Source organism: Panthera onca, chromosome B4 (genome assembly GCF_046562875.1).
Source record: "Panthera onca isolate mPanOnc1 chromosome B4, mPanOnc1 haplotype 2, whole genome shotgun sequence".
NCBI lineage: Eukaryota > Metazoa > Chordata > Mammalia > Carnivora > Felidae > Panthera > Panthera onca.
The window spans coordinates 67,809,635-67,826,683 of NC_138345.1; the positions used below are offsets into that span (position 1 = coordinate 67,809,635).

A 17,049-nucleotide genomic window follows, 5' to 3' on the forward strand; every position below is an offset into this window, starting at 1 on the left:
AGAAGTTCATGGTGAGGGGGAAATGCAAAGTATATGTAAAGAATAATTGGTTGGAAGGATTGCTAAATCGCTTAGACAATTATAATTTGAGCATTGATCTCAATTTGTTTCAGAAGATATCCCAAAAATATTTATTGCTGAATATTCTTTTCCTTTAGGTACAATTATCATATCTTTCAGCTGGCAAATTCATGTCTTTGCTGCCAAGAAGATAAGTACGAATTCCGGGAAATTTTTCTTGACTGTCCTAATGGCAGTACAATACCTTACAGATATAGGCACATCACGGCATGTTCTTGCTTAGATATGTGCAAACAGTCTACACTCCCAACAGTCAGTTAACGTCAATATCACCTTTCCAAGTATAACAGACCAGGTATTTATTTTATAAATGCACAAAAATCACTAAAATAGAATAACTAAACATTTGTATCTCACTCAAAGTGTGAATTCTCATTCTGAGGCATTTTGTTCTCTTGTTGACTGGATGTGAAAAATAAATACAAGTTTTCAAGCAATTCATGAGCGTATGTTTTTATTGATAATAATAAGAATGCTACAACTCAATGAGAAACTGAGTCATATCATGCCTCTCCAAAATGTTTTTCTTCTACTCTTTATCTCATGAAGCCATTATCCTATTTTGTCCTTTCCCTTCACAGTTAAACTTATTGAAACTATGTTTTTGTTCCCTTCCCCCACTTTTCTATGCCAATTACATCACCCCTTTCATTCTATGACAACTTCTCTGCTTAGGACACCAGCAGCCTCAAAATTCTTTAAGTAGGGTCTGATATTGGGACGCCTGGGTGGCTCTGTCAGCTAAGTGTCCAACTTGGGCTCAGGTCATGATCTAACGGTTCATGAGTTTAAGCCCTGACAGCTTGGAGCCTGGAGCCTGCTTTAGATTCTGTGACTCCCTCTCTCTCTGCCCCTCCCCCGCTCACACTTTGTTTCTGTTTCTCTCAAAAATAAATAAATAAAAAAGTAGGTCTGATGCTATTTTCACTCTTTTTTTTAAAGTTTTTTTTTTATGTTTATGTATTTTTGATAAAGTGAGAAACAAAGCACGAGTGGGGAAGAGGAAGAGAGAAGGAGACACAGAATCTAAAGCAGGATCCAGGCTCTGAGCTATCAGCATAGATCCCGAGACAGGGCTTGAACTCATGAACTGTGAGATCCTGACCTGAGCCCAAGTCAGACGCTTATCCTATTGACCTACCCACACACCCATCACTCTTTCCCACTTAAAACATTTTTCTCGCTTTTTTTGTGACATCATTTTTTTAAAGATTTTATTTTTAAGTCATCTCTCCACCCAATGTGGGGCTCGAACTCACTATGCTGAGATCAAGAGTTGCACACTATTCCTACTAAGCCAGCTAGGGGCCCCCCGTGACATCAGTTTTAATAGTGCTCCTACATTTGTGGAGCTCCCAAGGCTCTTGACTTGCCCTCACTTTTGCCAGTCCTTCAAATTTCAATTCTCCAAAGTTTCATCATGTTCCTCTTCTCTTCTATTCATGCCCCTTGGATGATTTCATCAACACAAGTAGTTGTGTTTATACACAGAGGAGGATTTCCAGTCTATGTCTCCTGCCCTCAGCTCTTCTCTGAATTACAGACACATTGATACAGCTCTGAATCCACACCTCTAGCTGGATGGTTTATAGATAGAACAAACTCGACAAGACTAAAACTGAACTAAGTGTCATTCCCCCTAACCCACTTCTGTCTTTGTATTTATATACCATTGAGGTAGTTAGCTAGAAGGAGAAGTTGAAGTTTCATAATGTCATGACTATCATCTTCAGTACATTCTACACACTTTGCTGCCCACACACATATCCTTCTTCCTATACATATATTTCTAAATGTGCCTTGCACAACATTAATTTTTATTATTTTTTATCATTTTTTAATGTTTATTTTTGAGAGAGAGAGACAGAGCGCAAGCAGGGGAGGAACAGAGAGAGAGGGAGACACAGAATCTGAAGGAGGCTCCAGGCTCCAAGCTGTCAGCATAGAGCCTGACGTGCGGCTCGAACTCTTGAACTGTGAGATCATGACCTGAGCCCAAGTCAGAGGCTTAATCAACTGAGCCACCCCGGTGCCCCACAACATTAATTACCTTAATAAAAAATGTACAGTTGTTAACAGCTCCCCAACCTAATTTATCATAAACCTTTTATGTACTACTCACCTTTCTATGTAAACTGGACTGACAGTAAATTTAACCATCATTAAACACTATGCCCAATGATGGGGAAAGAAAGTTGGTATGTTAGTATATCACTGGTAGTACCTACCAACAAAAGATGAACAATAGCTAAATACAGGTGTATATTACAAGTGTCACTTCTATAGTTAGTCCCAAGGCTCTTAACTTTCCTTCATGTCTGTCACTCATTCCAGCTAGTTCTTCTTTGTAGTCTGTAGCAGAGTTTGTCAGTCGGAAAAATTATGAGGGATTTGAGTCCTTGAAAATCCAATTGCATGAAGTTGTAGTTTCTCAATGCCTTTTACCTCAGGGAATGATAAAACATAGAGACAGCAGCGCACTTACATTCCAGACCTTACCGTGTGGCGGTAGCTCTATTTTTCTCCTGATGGTCAGAATTGATCATTTGAGACAATATGATGATAGCCTTTCTGCTTAGAAAGGCTGCTCTAGAGTCACAAAAGACTCAAATGGCTAGAAGGGAATTTCAGCAAATGGAAGAGAATGTAAATGTTGACTTATGGATCAGCCAATATATCACCTCCTGCAATCAGTACACCAAATTATGTAGCAGTGTCCCTCAGCTGATGTTCGGGTGGAATTCTCAATAGGCCAATCTTTCAACATCTACCATCCATGAATAATAAGGAAGTATAAAATCCCTTATGTAATATGTACCTATTGCCTTTTTTTTTCATTTGGAAACAAATTACTTGGTTAGAAGAAGGGCTGTGCAGCATTTTATGGTAGTAAATAAAATATTCAGTAAGCCCTTGGGTAGCAGTGCTTTCTGAGGCATATTAGACATGAGAGGAAAATCAAAACCAATAACAGGGTAGCAGTACTTTCTGAGGCATATTAACCAATAACAGGTTATATAAGAAAAAAAGGACTGTCCTCAAGCCAAACTTCTAGCAAGCACAATGGCCAATGAGAAATTTCCTTTCCAGTTGTCTTCTTTGACCATGGCTGAGACACACTATAATGTTACATAGCTCACTTTTCACTGATACTGGGTCATTGGTAATCTGGCCTTGAGTTTTATTCTTTTGTGTCAGCTGGTCTCAAGTTACCCCTTCAAGCAAAACACACAAATTCAAAGAAAGGTGGCAGCTAGATAGGTGGAACTATATTTGGAAACATTAAGAAACCATCCATGGATCTGACTTTTGCCTTTGAGGTCTTAATGGGGGCAGAGTTTCCACTCTGTATACATGATTTCTAATGGATAATAGATTACTGCTGGAAATGCCTAACTTCATGGCTGTATAAACAAGATAATCCCCAGTCCAGAATGAGTTGCTTTGGTTCATGGTTACCTGTTATTGCCAGAAGCCAGTAAAAAGCTAGTTCTTGTTGAAAATAGAATAGTTGCTCCAAAAGGTGGTGTGGCCTTGCTCCAAAAGACTCCCATGTTCATTCCAACATTATTCACAATAGCCTAGATTTTGAAACAATCAAAGTGTCTTTTGACAGATGAATAAAGAAAACGTGGTATATGTATTCAATAAAATATAAAATATTACTCAAAAAAGAAGAAATCCTGCCATTTGTGGCAACATGGATGAAACTTGAGGGCATTATGCTAAGATAAATTAGCCAGACAAAGAAATATAACGTACTTCTATGTGGAATCTAAAAAAACCCAAAAAACATCTGGAACTTATAGAAACAAGGTAGAAAATGACTCTCAGGAATGGGTAATTGGGGAAATAGACAGAGGTTGGCAAATGGGTACAAACTTTCAGTTATGAGTTAGATCTGAGGATTTAGTGTATAGCTTAGTGGCTATAATTGATAACATTGTATTGTATTATTGAAATGTGTTAAGGGATTAGAACTTAAAAGTTCTAAAAGGTAAGTATGAAGCAGATGGATGTGTTAATTAAATTGATGAGGGAGGATCCTTTCATAATGTATACATAGACAAAATTATCATGTTTACATCTTATAATTTTATTTGTTGTTTATACCTCAGCAAAGCTGAAAATTTTTAAATACTATACATATTTAATGTGTACAACGCAATGAATTTGTGGAAAAGTATACACATATGAAACCATCACCACCATGAAGGTAATGAATATATCCATCATGTTCTGAAGTTTCCTCCTGACTCCTTTATTGTTATTTATTTATTTATTTATTCACTGTGGTAAGAATACAACATAAGATGTACTTTTTTAGTAAATATTAAGTATATATGATTGTTAGCTATAGGCACTATGCTATATAGTAGGTCTCCAGAATATATTTATCTTGCATAACTGAAGCCTTATGCCGTTTGGCCGTTAGTCCCTATTTTTTCCCTCTCTTCAGTTCCTAGCAACTACCATTCTACTCTCTGTTTCTATAGGTTTGTCTATTTTAGATTCTACCTATAAGTGAGATTATAAATTGTTTGCCTTTGTGTGTCTGGCTTATTTCACTTAGCATAATGTCCTTCAGGTCCAACCATGTGACAAATGGCAAAATCTCCTTTCTTTTTTAAGATGAGTAATATTACATTATATGTATATATCATATGTGCTTATTGATTTCTTTGTCAGTTAGCATTTGTTTCCATATCTTGGCTATTGTGGATAATGCTTCAAAGAACATGAAAGTACAGGCATCTCTTTAAGATCCTGACTTGTTTAGGAGTGGTGCGTGGAGAAAACAATAAACAAATATATGTCAGGTGGTGATAAGAGCTATTAAAAAAACAATGCAGGGCAAGAGGTTAAAGAGCATATCATTTAGGCAAGACATTTGGGAAAGACCTCTCTGTTAAGGTGAAATATGAGAGGAGATGTTAATGTAGTGAGGGGATCATGTGGATTTCTAGGGCAACAGCTACTTAGAAGGTAATGTATTCCTTGCACAGTAAGTGCAAAGTTACTGAGGTACGATCAGATGATTAAGACATGAGACTAAAATATCTGGGTACTATAAGAAAAGAAGAACATGAGTAGATGAGGTCAGAGATGTTAACAGATTTTGGAGGATTAGGAAAGCTTTTGGATTTTATACTGAGAGCAATGGGCTTTGAGAAGAGGCAAAGGAGGAATCTGATGATCTTCATTTTTAACATAACATTATGGCTACTGTGCAGAGTACATGTACTAGATAGGAACAAAGGGACAGCAAGGCCAGTTAAGAAGCTACTGCGATGTCTTGGCAAAAGATAATGGTGGCCTGGATGAAGGTGACATTGGTGGCAGCAGTGAGAAGAGGTCAGATTCTGGATATTTTCTGAAGACAAAGCAAAGATTTGTGATAGGTTGCATGTGAGGTGTAAGAGAATAAGAAGAATCAATGATAGGAAGTTAATGAACACTATTTAGCTTCTATCTCCAATGAAATATATATCATCCAGGTTCTTGCCTGTGATAATAATTAATGATAACTAATTATTATCAAAATCTCTGTTTTGAGAAAACTATTCATGGAAGTCTTGAGTCTGGCCATTAGACATGTACTCAATTCTACCTTGGGGCATGTGGATGATAAATAAAATGATACCAGCTAGTATATTTCTTCTCACTAGAGATATAGAAAATAGAGCCATTGAAAATGCAGGTTCTAGAGCTAGATTGTTTTGGTTCAAGTATTGGCTTACCCTGTTCCAATTTTGTAATGCTACATAAATTCCTAACCTACTTTTAAAATAACAGCTTTATTGAGATATAACTCATATACCATAAAATTCCCCCTTTTAAATTGTACAACTCAGCAGTTTTTAGTATATTCACAAAGTTGTACAATGATCATGACTGCATAATTCCAGAACATTTGTATCACTCCAAAAAGAAACCCCATGCCATTAGCAGCCACTCCCCATTTCCTCCAGCCCCTGGTAACCACTAACTAATCTGCATTCTGTTCCTATGGCTTTGCCAGTTCTGGACATTTTGTACGAATGGAGTCAAACAATATGTGGCCTTCCGTTTATTAGAAGAAGGTTTTCCCAGTTCATCTGGGTTGTAGCATATGTCAGTATTTTGTTCCTTTATATGGCTGAATTATATTCTATTATTATGCTATATGACTTTTAGTTTATCCATTCATGGATATTTTGAGTTGTTATTTTGGGTTTTTTGCTTATTATGAGCAATGCTACTAGGAACCTTCATGTGTAAGTTTTTATGTGGACATATATTTTGAATTCTCTTAGGTATAAATCTCAGAGTGGAATTGCTGGGTCATATGGTAGCTCTATGTTAACCTTTTGAGGACCTGTCGTTTTCCAAAGTGGTTGCACCATTCTACACTTCCACCAGCAATGTTTCTGTACATCCTTGTTAGCACTTGTTAATTATCTGTCTTTTTTTATTATAGCCATCCTACTGGATGATTTAACTTCTTTTTAAGTCCCAGGATTCTCATTTACAAAATGGGACTAATAAAAATATTTACTTCATAGGTTTGTTTAAGGCTGGAATGAGAAATATTGTGATACATAAACATTTGCTACAACATTGCCTCGCAAAACCATATTTTCAATCAGTGTTATTATTCTGCCTTTCCTCAACACTGCAAAGCAATCCCATGATACTTCTATGAACTGACTTCCATATTACTTGTTTAAAATTTTTTTAATGTTTATTTATTTTTGAGAGAGAGAGAGAAAGAGAGAGTGCAAGTGGGGGAGAGGCACAGAGAGGGAGGCACAGAATCTGAAACAGGCACCAGGATCCTTGCTGCTCCATGCTGTCAGTAGAGAGCTCAACGTAGGGCCAGAACCCATGAACCGAGAGATCAGACCTGAGCTGAAGTTGGACACTTAACTGACTAAGCCACCCAGGCACCCCAATTTTATTTCAACCTTCAAATAGAGAAATTGAGAAAAACGGAGTGGAGGTGACATTCTTAAGTGTATAGGAAATAACTAGTCTCTCTCACGATTACGTTGCTACAGAAAAACCTAGATCTCATGGCAAGATTAAGAGATAATAGTTTAAGAGATACATGATATAAATGAAATAAGTTAGGCAAAACCTCATATTATTTTCATTTTAATTGGAAGCATCAGTTTTATAAACCCTGAAAGTATTTTTCTCATTCTAAAAATATGTATGTTTCTTAGTATTATCCACTAATTGCCAGCTGTCTAGAGGCAATTACTAACTAGTAAAAAAAGAGCACCCCAATGCACAATTTTTATCTTCAAACACCAATTCCCTCTAAAAGGAACCAGGGCCCCTTAGAAAAATAGCTTATTCCTTATCAGGAATGTATAAGATGAATCTGAGATACCTTGTCATCTCTGAAATCAAGGAAACCATCAAAAACTCTTTAATTTATTTTTTTAAAATTTACATCCAAATTAGCTAGCATATAGTGCAACAATGATTTCAGGAGTACATTCCTTAATGCCCTTTAACCATTTAGCCCATCCCCCACTCCCACAACCCCTCCAGTAACCCTCTGTTTATTCTCCATATTTAAGAGTCTCTTATGTTTTGTCCCCCTCCCTGTTTTTATATTATTTTTGCTTCCCTTCCCTTATGTTTATCTGTTCTGTGTCTTAAAGTCCTCATATGAGTGAAGTCATATGATATTTGTCTTTCTCTGACTAATTTCGCTTAGCATAATACCCTCTAGTTCCATCCATGTAGTTGTAAATGGCAAGATTTCATTCTTTTTGATTGTGAGTAATAAATACTCCATTGTATATATATACCACAACTTCTTTATCAATTCATCCATCGATGCACATTTGGGCTCTTTCCATACTTTGGCTATGGTTGACAGTTCTGCTATAAACATTGGGGTGCATGTGTCCCTTCAAAACAGCATCCCTGTATCCCTTGGATAAATACCTTGTAGTGCAATTGATGGGTCATGAAGTAGTTCTATTTTTAATTTTTTTAGGAACCTCCATACTGTTTTCCAGAGTGGCTGCACCAGCTTGCATTACCACCAACAATGCAAAAGAGATTCTCTTTCTCTGCATCCTTGCCAACATCTGTTGTTGCCTGAGTTGTTAATGTTAGCCATTCTGACAGGTGTAATGTGGTATCTCATTGTGGTTTTGATTTATGTTTCCCTGATGATGAGTGATGTTGAGCATTTTTTCATGTGTTGGTTAGCCATCCGGATGTCATCTTTGGAGAAGTCTCTATTCATGTCTTTTGTCCATTTCTTTCCTGGATTATTTGTTTTTTGGGTGTTGAGTTAGATTTTGGACACTAACCCTTTATCTGATAATGTCGTTTGCAAATATCTTCTCCCATTCCATCTCCCATTGCCTTTTAGTTTTGCTGATTATTTCCTTCGCTGGGCAAAAGCTTTTTATTTTGATGAGGTCCCAATAGTTCATTTTTGCTTTTGTTTCCCTTGCCTCCAAAGACGTGTTGAGTAAGAAGTAGCTGTGGCCAAGGTCAAAGAGGTTTTAACCTGCTTTCTCCTCGAGGATTTGGATGGCTTCCTGTCTTACGTTTAGGTCTTTCACCCATTTTGAGTTTATTTTTGTGTAAGGTGTAAGAAAGTGGTCCAGGTTCATTCTTCTGTATGTCGCTGTCCAGTTTTCCTAGCACCACGTGCTGAAGAGACGCTCTTTATTCTATTGGATATTCTTTCCTGCTTTGTCAAAGATTAGTTGGCCATACGTTTGTGGGTCCATTTCTGGGTTCTCTATTCTGTTCCATTGATCTGAGTGTCTGTTCTTGTGCCAGTACCATACTGTCTTGATGATTACAGCTTTGTAGTATAGCTTGAAGTCCAGGATTGTGATGCCTCCTGCTTTGGTTTTCTTTTTCAAGATTGGTTTGGCTCTTGGGGGTCTTTTCTGGTTCCATACAAATTTTAGGACTGTTTATTCTAGCTCTGTGAAGAATGCTGGTATTATTTCCATTGGGATTGCATTGAATATGTATATTGCTTTGGGTAGTATCGACATTTTAACAATATTTGTTATTCCTATCCAGGAGTATGGAATCTTTTTCCATTTTTTTTGTGTCCTCTTCAATTTCTTTTATAAGCTTTCTAGAGTTTTCAGTGTATATATATTTTTTTACCCCTTTGGTTAGATTTGTTCCTAGGTATTTTATTGTTTTTGGTGCAATTGTAACTGGGATCGATTCCTTGATTTCTCTTTCTGTCACTTCATTATTGGTGTATAGAAATGCAACTGATTTCTGTGCATCGATTTTATATCTTGCCACTTTGCTGAGGTCATGAATCAGTTCTAGCAGTTTTTTGGTGGGATCTTTTGCATTTTCCATATAGAGTTTCATGTCATCTGCGAAAAGTGAAAGTTTGATCTCCTCCTGGCTGATTTGTTTTTTTTTTTTTTTTTTTTTTTCCTATACAAAATATTCAACATTTACTGCCATCAGCTTTTTAATTCAATACCTTTTCTTTTACAAGATACTTTTGATTTTGAACATTTCTTTACGTGTGTATTTAACCTATTTAGATTTCATTGGTTCCAATGGTGTGTTAGCATGGTTAGCTAAAACACACTGTAATTTTAACACTTCGTCATCGATCACAGCTACTAAACAGAACTTAATATAAACACTTTCTATCTTCATTTCTTCTTTTTTTTTTTTTTTTTTTTAATATATGAAATTTACTGTCAAATTGGTTTCCATACAACACCCAGTGCTCATCCCAAAAAGTGCCCTCCTCAATACCCATCACCCACCCTGCCCTCCCTCCCACCCCCCATCAACCCTCAGTTTGTTCTCAGTTTTTAACAGTCTCTAATGCTTTGGCTCTCTCCCACTCTAACCTCTTTTTTTTTTTTTTTTTTTTCCTTCCCCTCCCCCATGGGTTTCTGTTATGTTTCTCAGGATCCACATAAGAGTGAAACCATATGGTATCTGTCTTTCTCTGTATGGCTTATTTCACTTAGCATCACACTCTCCAGTTCCATCCATGTTGCTACAAAAGGCCATATTTCATTTTTTCTCATTGCCACGTAGTATTCCATTGTGTATATAAACCACAATTTCTTTATCCATTCATCAGTTGATGGACATTTAGGCTCTTTCCATAATTTGGCTATTGTTGAGAGTGCCGCTATAAACATTGGGGTACAGGTGCCCCTATGCATCAGTACTCCTGTATCCCTTGGATAAATTCCTAGCAGTGCTATTGCTGGGTCATAGGGTAGGTCTATTTTTAATTTTCTGAGGAACCTCCACACTGCTTTCCAGAGCGGCTGCACCAATTTGCATTCCCACCAACAGTGCAAGAGGGTTCCTGTTTCTCCACATCCTCTCCAGCATCTATAGTCTCCTGATTTGTTCATTTTGGCCACTCTGACTGGCGTGAGGTGGTATCTGAGTGTGGTTTTGATTTGTATTTCCCTGATAAGGAGCGACGTTGAACATCTTTTCATGTGCCTATTGGCCATCCGGATGTCTTCTTTAGAGAAGTGTCTATTCATGTTTTCTTCCCATTTCTTCACTGGGTTATTTGTTTTTCGGGTGTGGAGTTTGATGAGCTCTTTATAGATTTTGGATACTAGCCCTTTGTCCGATGTGTCATTTGCAAATATCTTTTCCCATTCCGTTGGTTGCCTTTTAGTTTTGTTGGTTGTTTCCTTTGCTGTGCAGAAGCTTTTTATCTTCATAAGGTCCTCCTCCTGGCTGATTTGGATGCCATTTATTTCTTTGTGTTGTCTGATTACAGAGGCTGACTTCTAATACTATGTTGAATAACAGTGGCAAGAGTAGACATCCCTGTCTTGTTCCTGACCTTAGGAGTAAAGTTCTCAGTTTTTCCCCATTGAGGATGATATTAGCATTGGGTCTTTCTTATATGGCTTTTATGATCTGAAGGTATGATCCTTCTATCCCTACTTTCTTGAGGGTTTTTAGCAAGAAAGGATGCTGTATTTTGTCAAATGCTTTCTCTGCATCTATTGAGAGGATTATATGATTCTTGTTCTTTCTTTTATTGATGTGATGAATCACATTAATTGTTTTGCAGATATTGAACCAGCCATGCATCCCAGGAACCTCATTTTTAAATGTAGATTTGGTTGTAGTGAATAATTCTTTTAATGTATTGTTGGATCCGGTTGGCTAATATCTTGTTGAGGATTTTTGCATCCATGTTCATCAGGGAAATGGGTCTATAGTTCTCCTGTTTAGTAGGGTCTGTGTCTGGATTTGGAATCAAGGTAATGCTGGCTTCATAGAAAGAGTTTGGAAGATTTCCTTCCATTTCTATTTTTTGGAGCAGCTTCAAGAGAATAGGTGTTAACTCTTAAATGTTTGCTGGAATTCCCCCGGAAAGCCATCTGGCTCTGGACTCTTGTTGTTTGGAAGATTTTTGATTACTAATTCGATTTCTTTACTGATTAGGGGTCTGTTCAAATTTTCTATTTCTTCCTGTTTCAGTTTTCATAGTGTATATGTTTCTAGGAATTTGTTCATTTCTTCCAGGTTTCCCATTTTATTGGCATATAATTGCTCATAATATTCTCTTATTATTGTTTTTATTACTGCTCTGTTGGTTGTGATCTCTCCTCTTTCATTCTTGATTTTATTTATTTGGGTCCTTTCCTTTTTCTTTTTGATCAAACCGGCCAGTGGTTTATCAATTTTGTTCATTCTTTCAAAGAACCAGCTTCTGGTTTCATTGATCTGTTCTACTTTTTTCTTTAGATAGCATTAATTTCTGCTCTTATCTTTATTATCTCCTGTCTTCTGCTGGCTTTGGGTTTTATTTGTTGTTCTTTTCCCAGTTCTTTAAGGTGTAAGGTTAGGTTGTGTATCTGAGATCTTTCTTCCTTCTTAAGGAAGACCATGATTGCTGTGTACTTTCCTCTTATGACCACCTTTCCTGGGTCCCAGAGATTTTGGGTTGTGCTGTTATCATTTTCATTGGCTTCCATGAACTTTTTAATTTCCTCTTTAACTTCTTGGTTAGCCATTCATTCTTTAGTAGGATGTTCTTTAGTCTCCAAGTATTTGTTACCTTTCCAAATTTTTTCTTGTGGTTGATTTCGAGTTTCATAGCATTGTGGTCTCAAAATATGCACAGTATGATCTTGATCTATTTGTAGTTGTTGAGGGCTGGTTTGTGTCCCAGTATGTGGTCTATTCTGGAGAATGTTCCATGTGTACTGGAGAAGAATGTATATTCTGCTGCTTTAGGATGAAATGTTCTAAATATATCTGTTAAGTCCATCTGGTCCAGTGTGTCATTCAAAGCCATTGTTTCCTTGTTGATTTTTTGATTAGGTGATCTGTCCATTGCTGTGAGTGGGGTGTTGAGGTCCCCTACTGTTATGGTATTACTGTAAATGAGTTTCTTTATGTTTGTGTTTGACTGATCTATATATTTGGGTGTTCCACATTTGGTGTATAAATATTTACAATTGTTAGGTCTTCTTGGTGGATAGATCCCTTAATGCTGGTATAATGCCCTTTGTCATCTCTTGATACAGTCTTTATTTTAAAGTCTAGATATAAGTATGGCTACTCCGGCTTTCTTTTGTTGACCATTAACATGTAGATGGTTCTCTATCCCCTTACTTTCAATCTGAAGATGTCTTTAGGTCTAAAGTGTGTCTCTTGTAAACAGCATATAGATGGATCTTGTTTTCTTATCCATTCTGTTACCCTATGTCTTTTGACTGGAGCATTTAGCCCACTGACATTTAGAGTGAGTACTGAAAGATATGAATTTATTGCCATTATGTTGATGTAGAGTTGATGTTTCTGGTGGTCTCTGGTCATTTCTAGTCTTTGTTGATTTTGGTCTTTATTTATTTGTTTTTTGCTTTCATCTTTTCTCTCCTCAGAGAGTCCCCCTTAAATTTTTTTGCAGTGCTGGTTTAGTGGTCATGAACTCTTTAATTTTTGTTTGTCTTGGAAACTTTTTATTTCTCCTTCTATTTTGAATGACAGCCTTGCTGGATAAAGAGTTCTTGGCTGCCTCTTTTTCTGATTCAGCACATTGCATATATCCTGACACTCTTTTCTGACATGCCAAGTTTCTGGATAGGTCTGCTACAACCATGATCTGTCTTGCTTGTAGATTAGGGACTTTTTTTCCCTTGCCACTTTCATGATTCTCTTCTTTCCTGAGTATTTTTGAATTTGACTATGATATGCCTTGTTGATGGTCGGTTTTTGTTGAATCTAATGGCAGTCCTCTGTGCTTCCTGAATTTTGATGTCTGTGTCTTTCCCCAGGTTAGGAAAGTTTTACGCTATCATTTGCTCACATAACCCTTCTACGCCTATTTCTCTCTCTTCCTCTTCTGGGACCCTTATGCTTCTGATGTTCCTTTTTAATGTCACTGTTTTCTCTAATTTTTAAATCAGGCTCTTTTGTCTTAGTCTCCCTCTTTTTTTCTGCTCATTATTCTCCTTATGTTTGTCCTCTATATCACTGATTATCTGTTGTGCCTCATCCATCCTTGCCACCGTGGCATCCATTTGAGATTGCAGCTCAGTTATAGAATTTTTTATTTCATCCTGGTTAGCTTTTACTTCTATCTTTGCAGAAAGAGATTCTAATCTTTTTTCGACTCCAGCTAGTACTCTTATTATTGTGATTCTAAATTCTGGTCCAGACATCTTGCTTGTATCTGTGTTAGTTAAGTCCCTGTCATTTCTTCCTGCTCTTTCTTCAGGGGTGAATTCCTTCGTTTTGTCATTTTGAAGGGAGAAGAATTAATGGGGTAAATAATTAAAATTTTAAAAAATATTAAAATTTAAAATATGTTAAAATTAAAAATATTAAAAACAAACACCCACACACACACAAATCAAATAAATGATGCAGATCCTAGGTGTGTATTGGTTTGAGTGTTGAAATGGTCTTGATAGATTAGAGAAAAAAGGGGAAAGAAAAAAAAGGAAATAGTTTGAAAATTTGAAAAAATGAATACACTGAAGTAGACTAAAATAAAATGATGGAAGTAAAATAGAATTTGAAAAAATTTACACAAAAGTGAAAAATATAGTAGAAAAAAATTAAAGAAAAATATTTTTAATAAAAATTGAAAATAAAAATGAATGCTTTCTCTTTCTGTATTCAATAAAAAAAGAAACGAAAAAGAGAAAAGAAAAAATAAAGAAATTGAATAGATGGATCGGCAAACAGACTGGAATACAACTGAAATTACTTTTTTGTCCCCTAGAAGTCAAACTATGAAGCACTTTATAGTCCATAAACTAAGCAGGTGTTCTGAAGAGCGAGGTTGGCCCCATTGGGTGGGGCTTAGTGTAACAGCTCTGTTCTCCACTAGATAGTGCTGCTTAGCTTACTGGGGTAGATTGTTGTGGCACTATGTGCACATGTGCATGTGTGGGACTGGTGAAAATGGTGTCACCCAGCTACCCAGTCTCTAGTATCGGAACTCCGTTCTCTCTGATCAGCAATTGCCTACCCATCCTCTGTCTTCAGTTTCTGTCCACTCCTCACTTTTACACAGTCCATTACCAAGCCGCAGGCAGCACCTTCCTCCCGAGTTTTGTCTGAGATCCGGCAGTTTTTCCCGACCCCTTACTTCTGAGGGACTGCGGTTTTGACCCATTCTACCCTCTGTTGAAAGGTCTCACCAAGCAATGGCTGGGTGCCAACCACACTCAGGAACATTTGTGGGACTGTGCTGCTGATGCCCAGAGACTGCAATCAGGTGCCAGCCCACCCCAGAAAAAGTTTGCAAGATAGTGTAGCAGCAGCGTTTCAGGGATTATGGAAAATTACAACACACATCTGGCATCAGGTTTCACCCTTAACAACTTTGTTCCAGCACCAGAGAATGTGGTTCTCCTGGGTCCACTGGGGCTTTGCCTTTGGGGGACTCACACAGCCTCTGTCAGGTGTCCTCCCAGCAGGGAAACTGTCTCTCCCCTTGTGGCCTGAAGAACCCTAGACTCCACCATGCTCCTGGGGATTTGCCCTTTCCACCAGAGCACTGACAGTTATTGAGCTGTGGAGTTTCAAACTCTGAACTCCCCCTGTTTATACTCTTAATGGAATTTAAACCCTCTCCTTTCTCCTTTCTCATTTCTCCCTTTTTAGTTCAGTCCCTGCAGTTGTTTCCACTTTTCCACTTTCTCTCCAACTGCTTTTGTGGAGGGTGCTTTTCCTGTATTCTCCCCCCACCCCACCCCCCATCTCCATCCTCTCCTCCCACAAAATTGGGTCCCTGCCCTCTGCAGCTTCTCTCTCCCCCAGTTCACCCCCTTGCACCACATACTTGCTGAATTCTGTGGTTCAGGTTGTGCAGATTGTTGTGTTGATCCTCAGATCAGTTTTCTAGGTGTGTAGGATGGTTTAGTGTTGGTCTGGCTGTATTTCATGGTTGTGAGACACACAAAAAACTTCCATGCTATTCTGCAATCTTGGCTCTTCCTCCAAAAACTCTTGAGATTGTGTCAAAAAGACACAGAAGACAGCTTGAAAGGGCTCACTCTGGCTAAAGATAAGTCATTTTGAGCATCAAAATTGTAATTATTCAAATGCATTGAAACATGCTAAACAGATTTTTGAAACATGGGTTTATAATGGTATTTAAAAAAACAGAACTCTCTAGCCACCTTCACATTGTTGCTAAATATCAATTGGTTTTTCTAAAAATTGTTAAAGGGAAAGAATCAAATATTTATCTAGCCACTCTAGTATGTCTATATAAAATAACTGAATAAATTATGAGTGAAATTTCTTTTTTATAGAAACTAATACATGTAGGAGGAAGGATGGACTTCAAAGATAACTGTTTTGTAACTCCTAATGAAATAGCAAATCTAGGCAATGATCATCAGTGGCTGCTTAAACCATTATGTAAAAGATTAGGATTGATTTACAAAGGCTAAAACCTCCTGGTCCATGTTTTGTCAGTAATATCACTAACATTTGGAGAAGTCAGACATTATGGTTGGCCCTGAAATAGACAGAAATAGTACTAATTATAAGCTATTCTAGCTGAAAGTACTGTCAAAAATTCAGAAATAGTGAGATTAAAGCCCCCAATTCAATAAATAATATTTATTAAGAGTTTATTGTGTATATAAGAACAACTCACAAACTGGGAGCTTTCAAATTGAAACTGGGAGCTTTAAATTTAAAATTTAAAATTTAATTTTTTTAATTAAAAGAATTCAAATTTAAAACTCATAAAAAGCTATGGGAATGATATTACAAGGATGGCTTATAAAGTAAAAATGAAGATTTTTAAAAAATGTTTATTTATTTTTGAGAGAGAGAGAGAGAGAGAGAGAACAAGTAGGGGAGGGGCAGAGAGCCACAAAATCTGAAGTAGGCTCCAGGCTCTAAGCTGTCAGCATAGAGTCGGATGCAGGGCTCAAACTCAAGAGCTACGAGATCATGACCTGAGCCAAAGTCTGATGGCTCAAAGTCTACTGAGCCACTCAGGTGCCCCAAATGAGGAAGTTACAATGGTTGGTTATTACAGGGGGCAGGGGGTTCGAGATGGGAGGGAATTGGTTAAAAGTGATTATCTCATTCCATTTTTAGGAAGATGATTTAGGTTTCTTTTATGATTATCAGAGTCAGTTACAGGAAATAACCTAAGTTTCACTTACGTTCATGAAATAAGCTAGATTTAGTTTTGTTTACCTCGCTTAAATGGTTTTGTCTGCTCAGGGAATTTTTCAAGTGTGACCTCCATTTTGTCTTTAATTTTAACGGTATTAAACCTGAATCCAGTCAAGCCTCTAAATCTATATACCAATTATAGAAATCATGCTCAGCGATACTGTGAAGATATACTGTCAAAACAAGGAAGAATGACCCAGTTTCTTCAGCAAATAGAAGTATAAAGAAGGAAGAAATGTTATATTAGAAAGGACTTATGAATCACATGAATTAGATGCAATGCATGGATATGGCTTGGGTCCTGATTTGAAT

The 17,049-nt window shown here is 37.2% G+C and overlaps 1 protein-coding gene across 1 annotated transcript in view; it reads left to right on the plus strand.

Annotated features, from left to right (window-relative positions):
• MUC19 (mucin 19, oligomeric) overlaps nucleotides 1–522 on the plus strand; it is a 111,767-nt gene extending 111,245 nt beyond the window's left edge. Inside the window, exon 93 of the mRNA XM_081796295.1 lies at nucleotides 159–522. Within this exon, the coding sequence (XP_081652421.1) occupies nucleotides 159–342 (184 nt within the window). The 3' untranslated portion in view covers nucleotides 343–522. The remainder of the gene's footprint in view (nucleotides 1–158) is intronic.
• The last annotated feature ends 16,527 nt before the right edge of the window (nucleotides 523–17,049 follow it).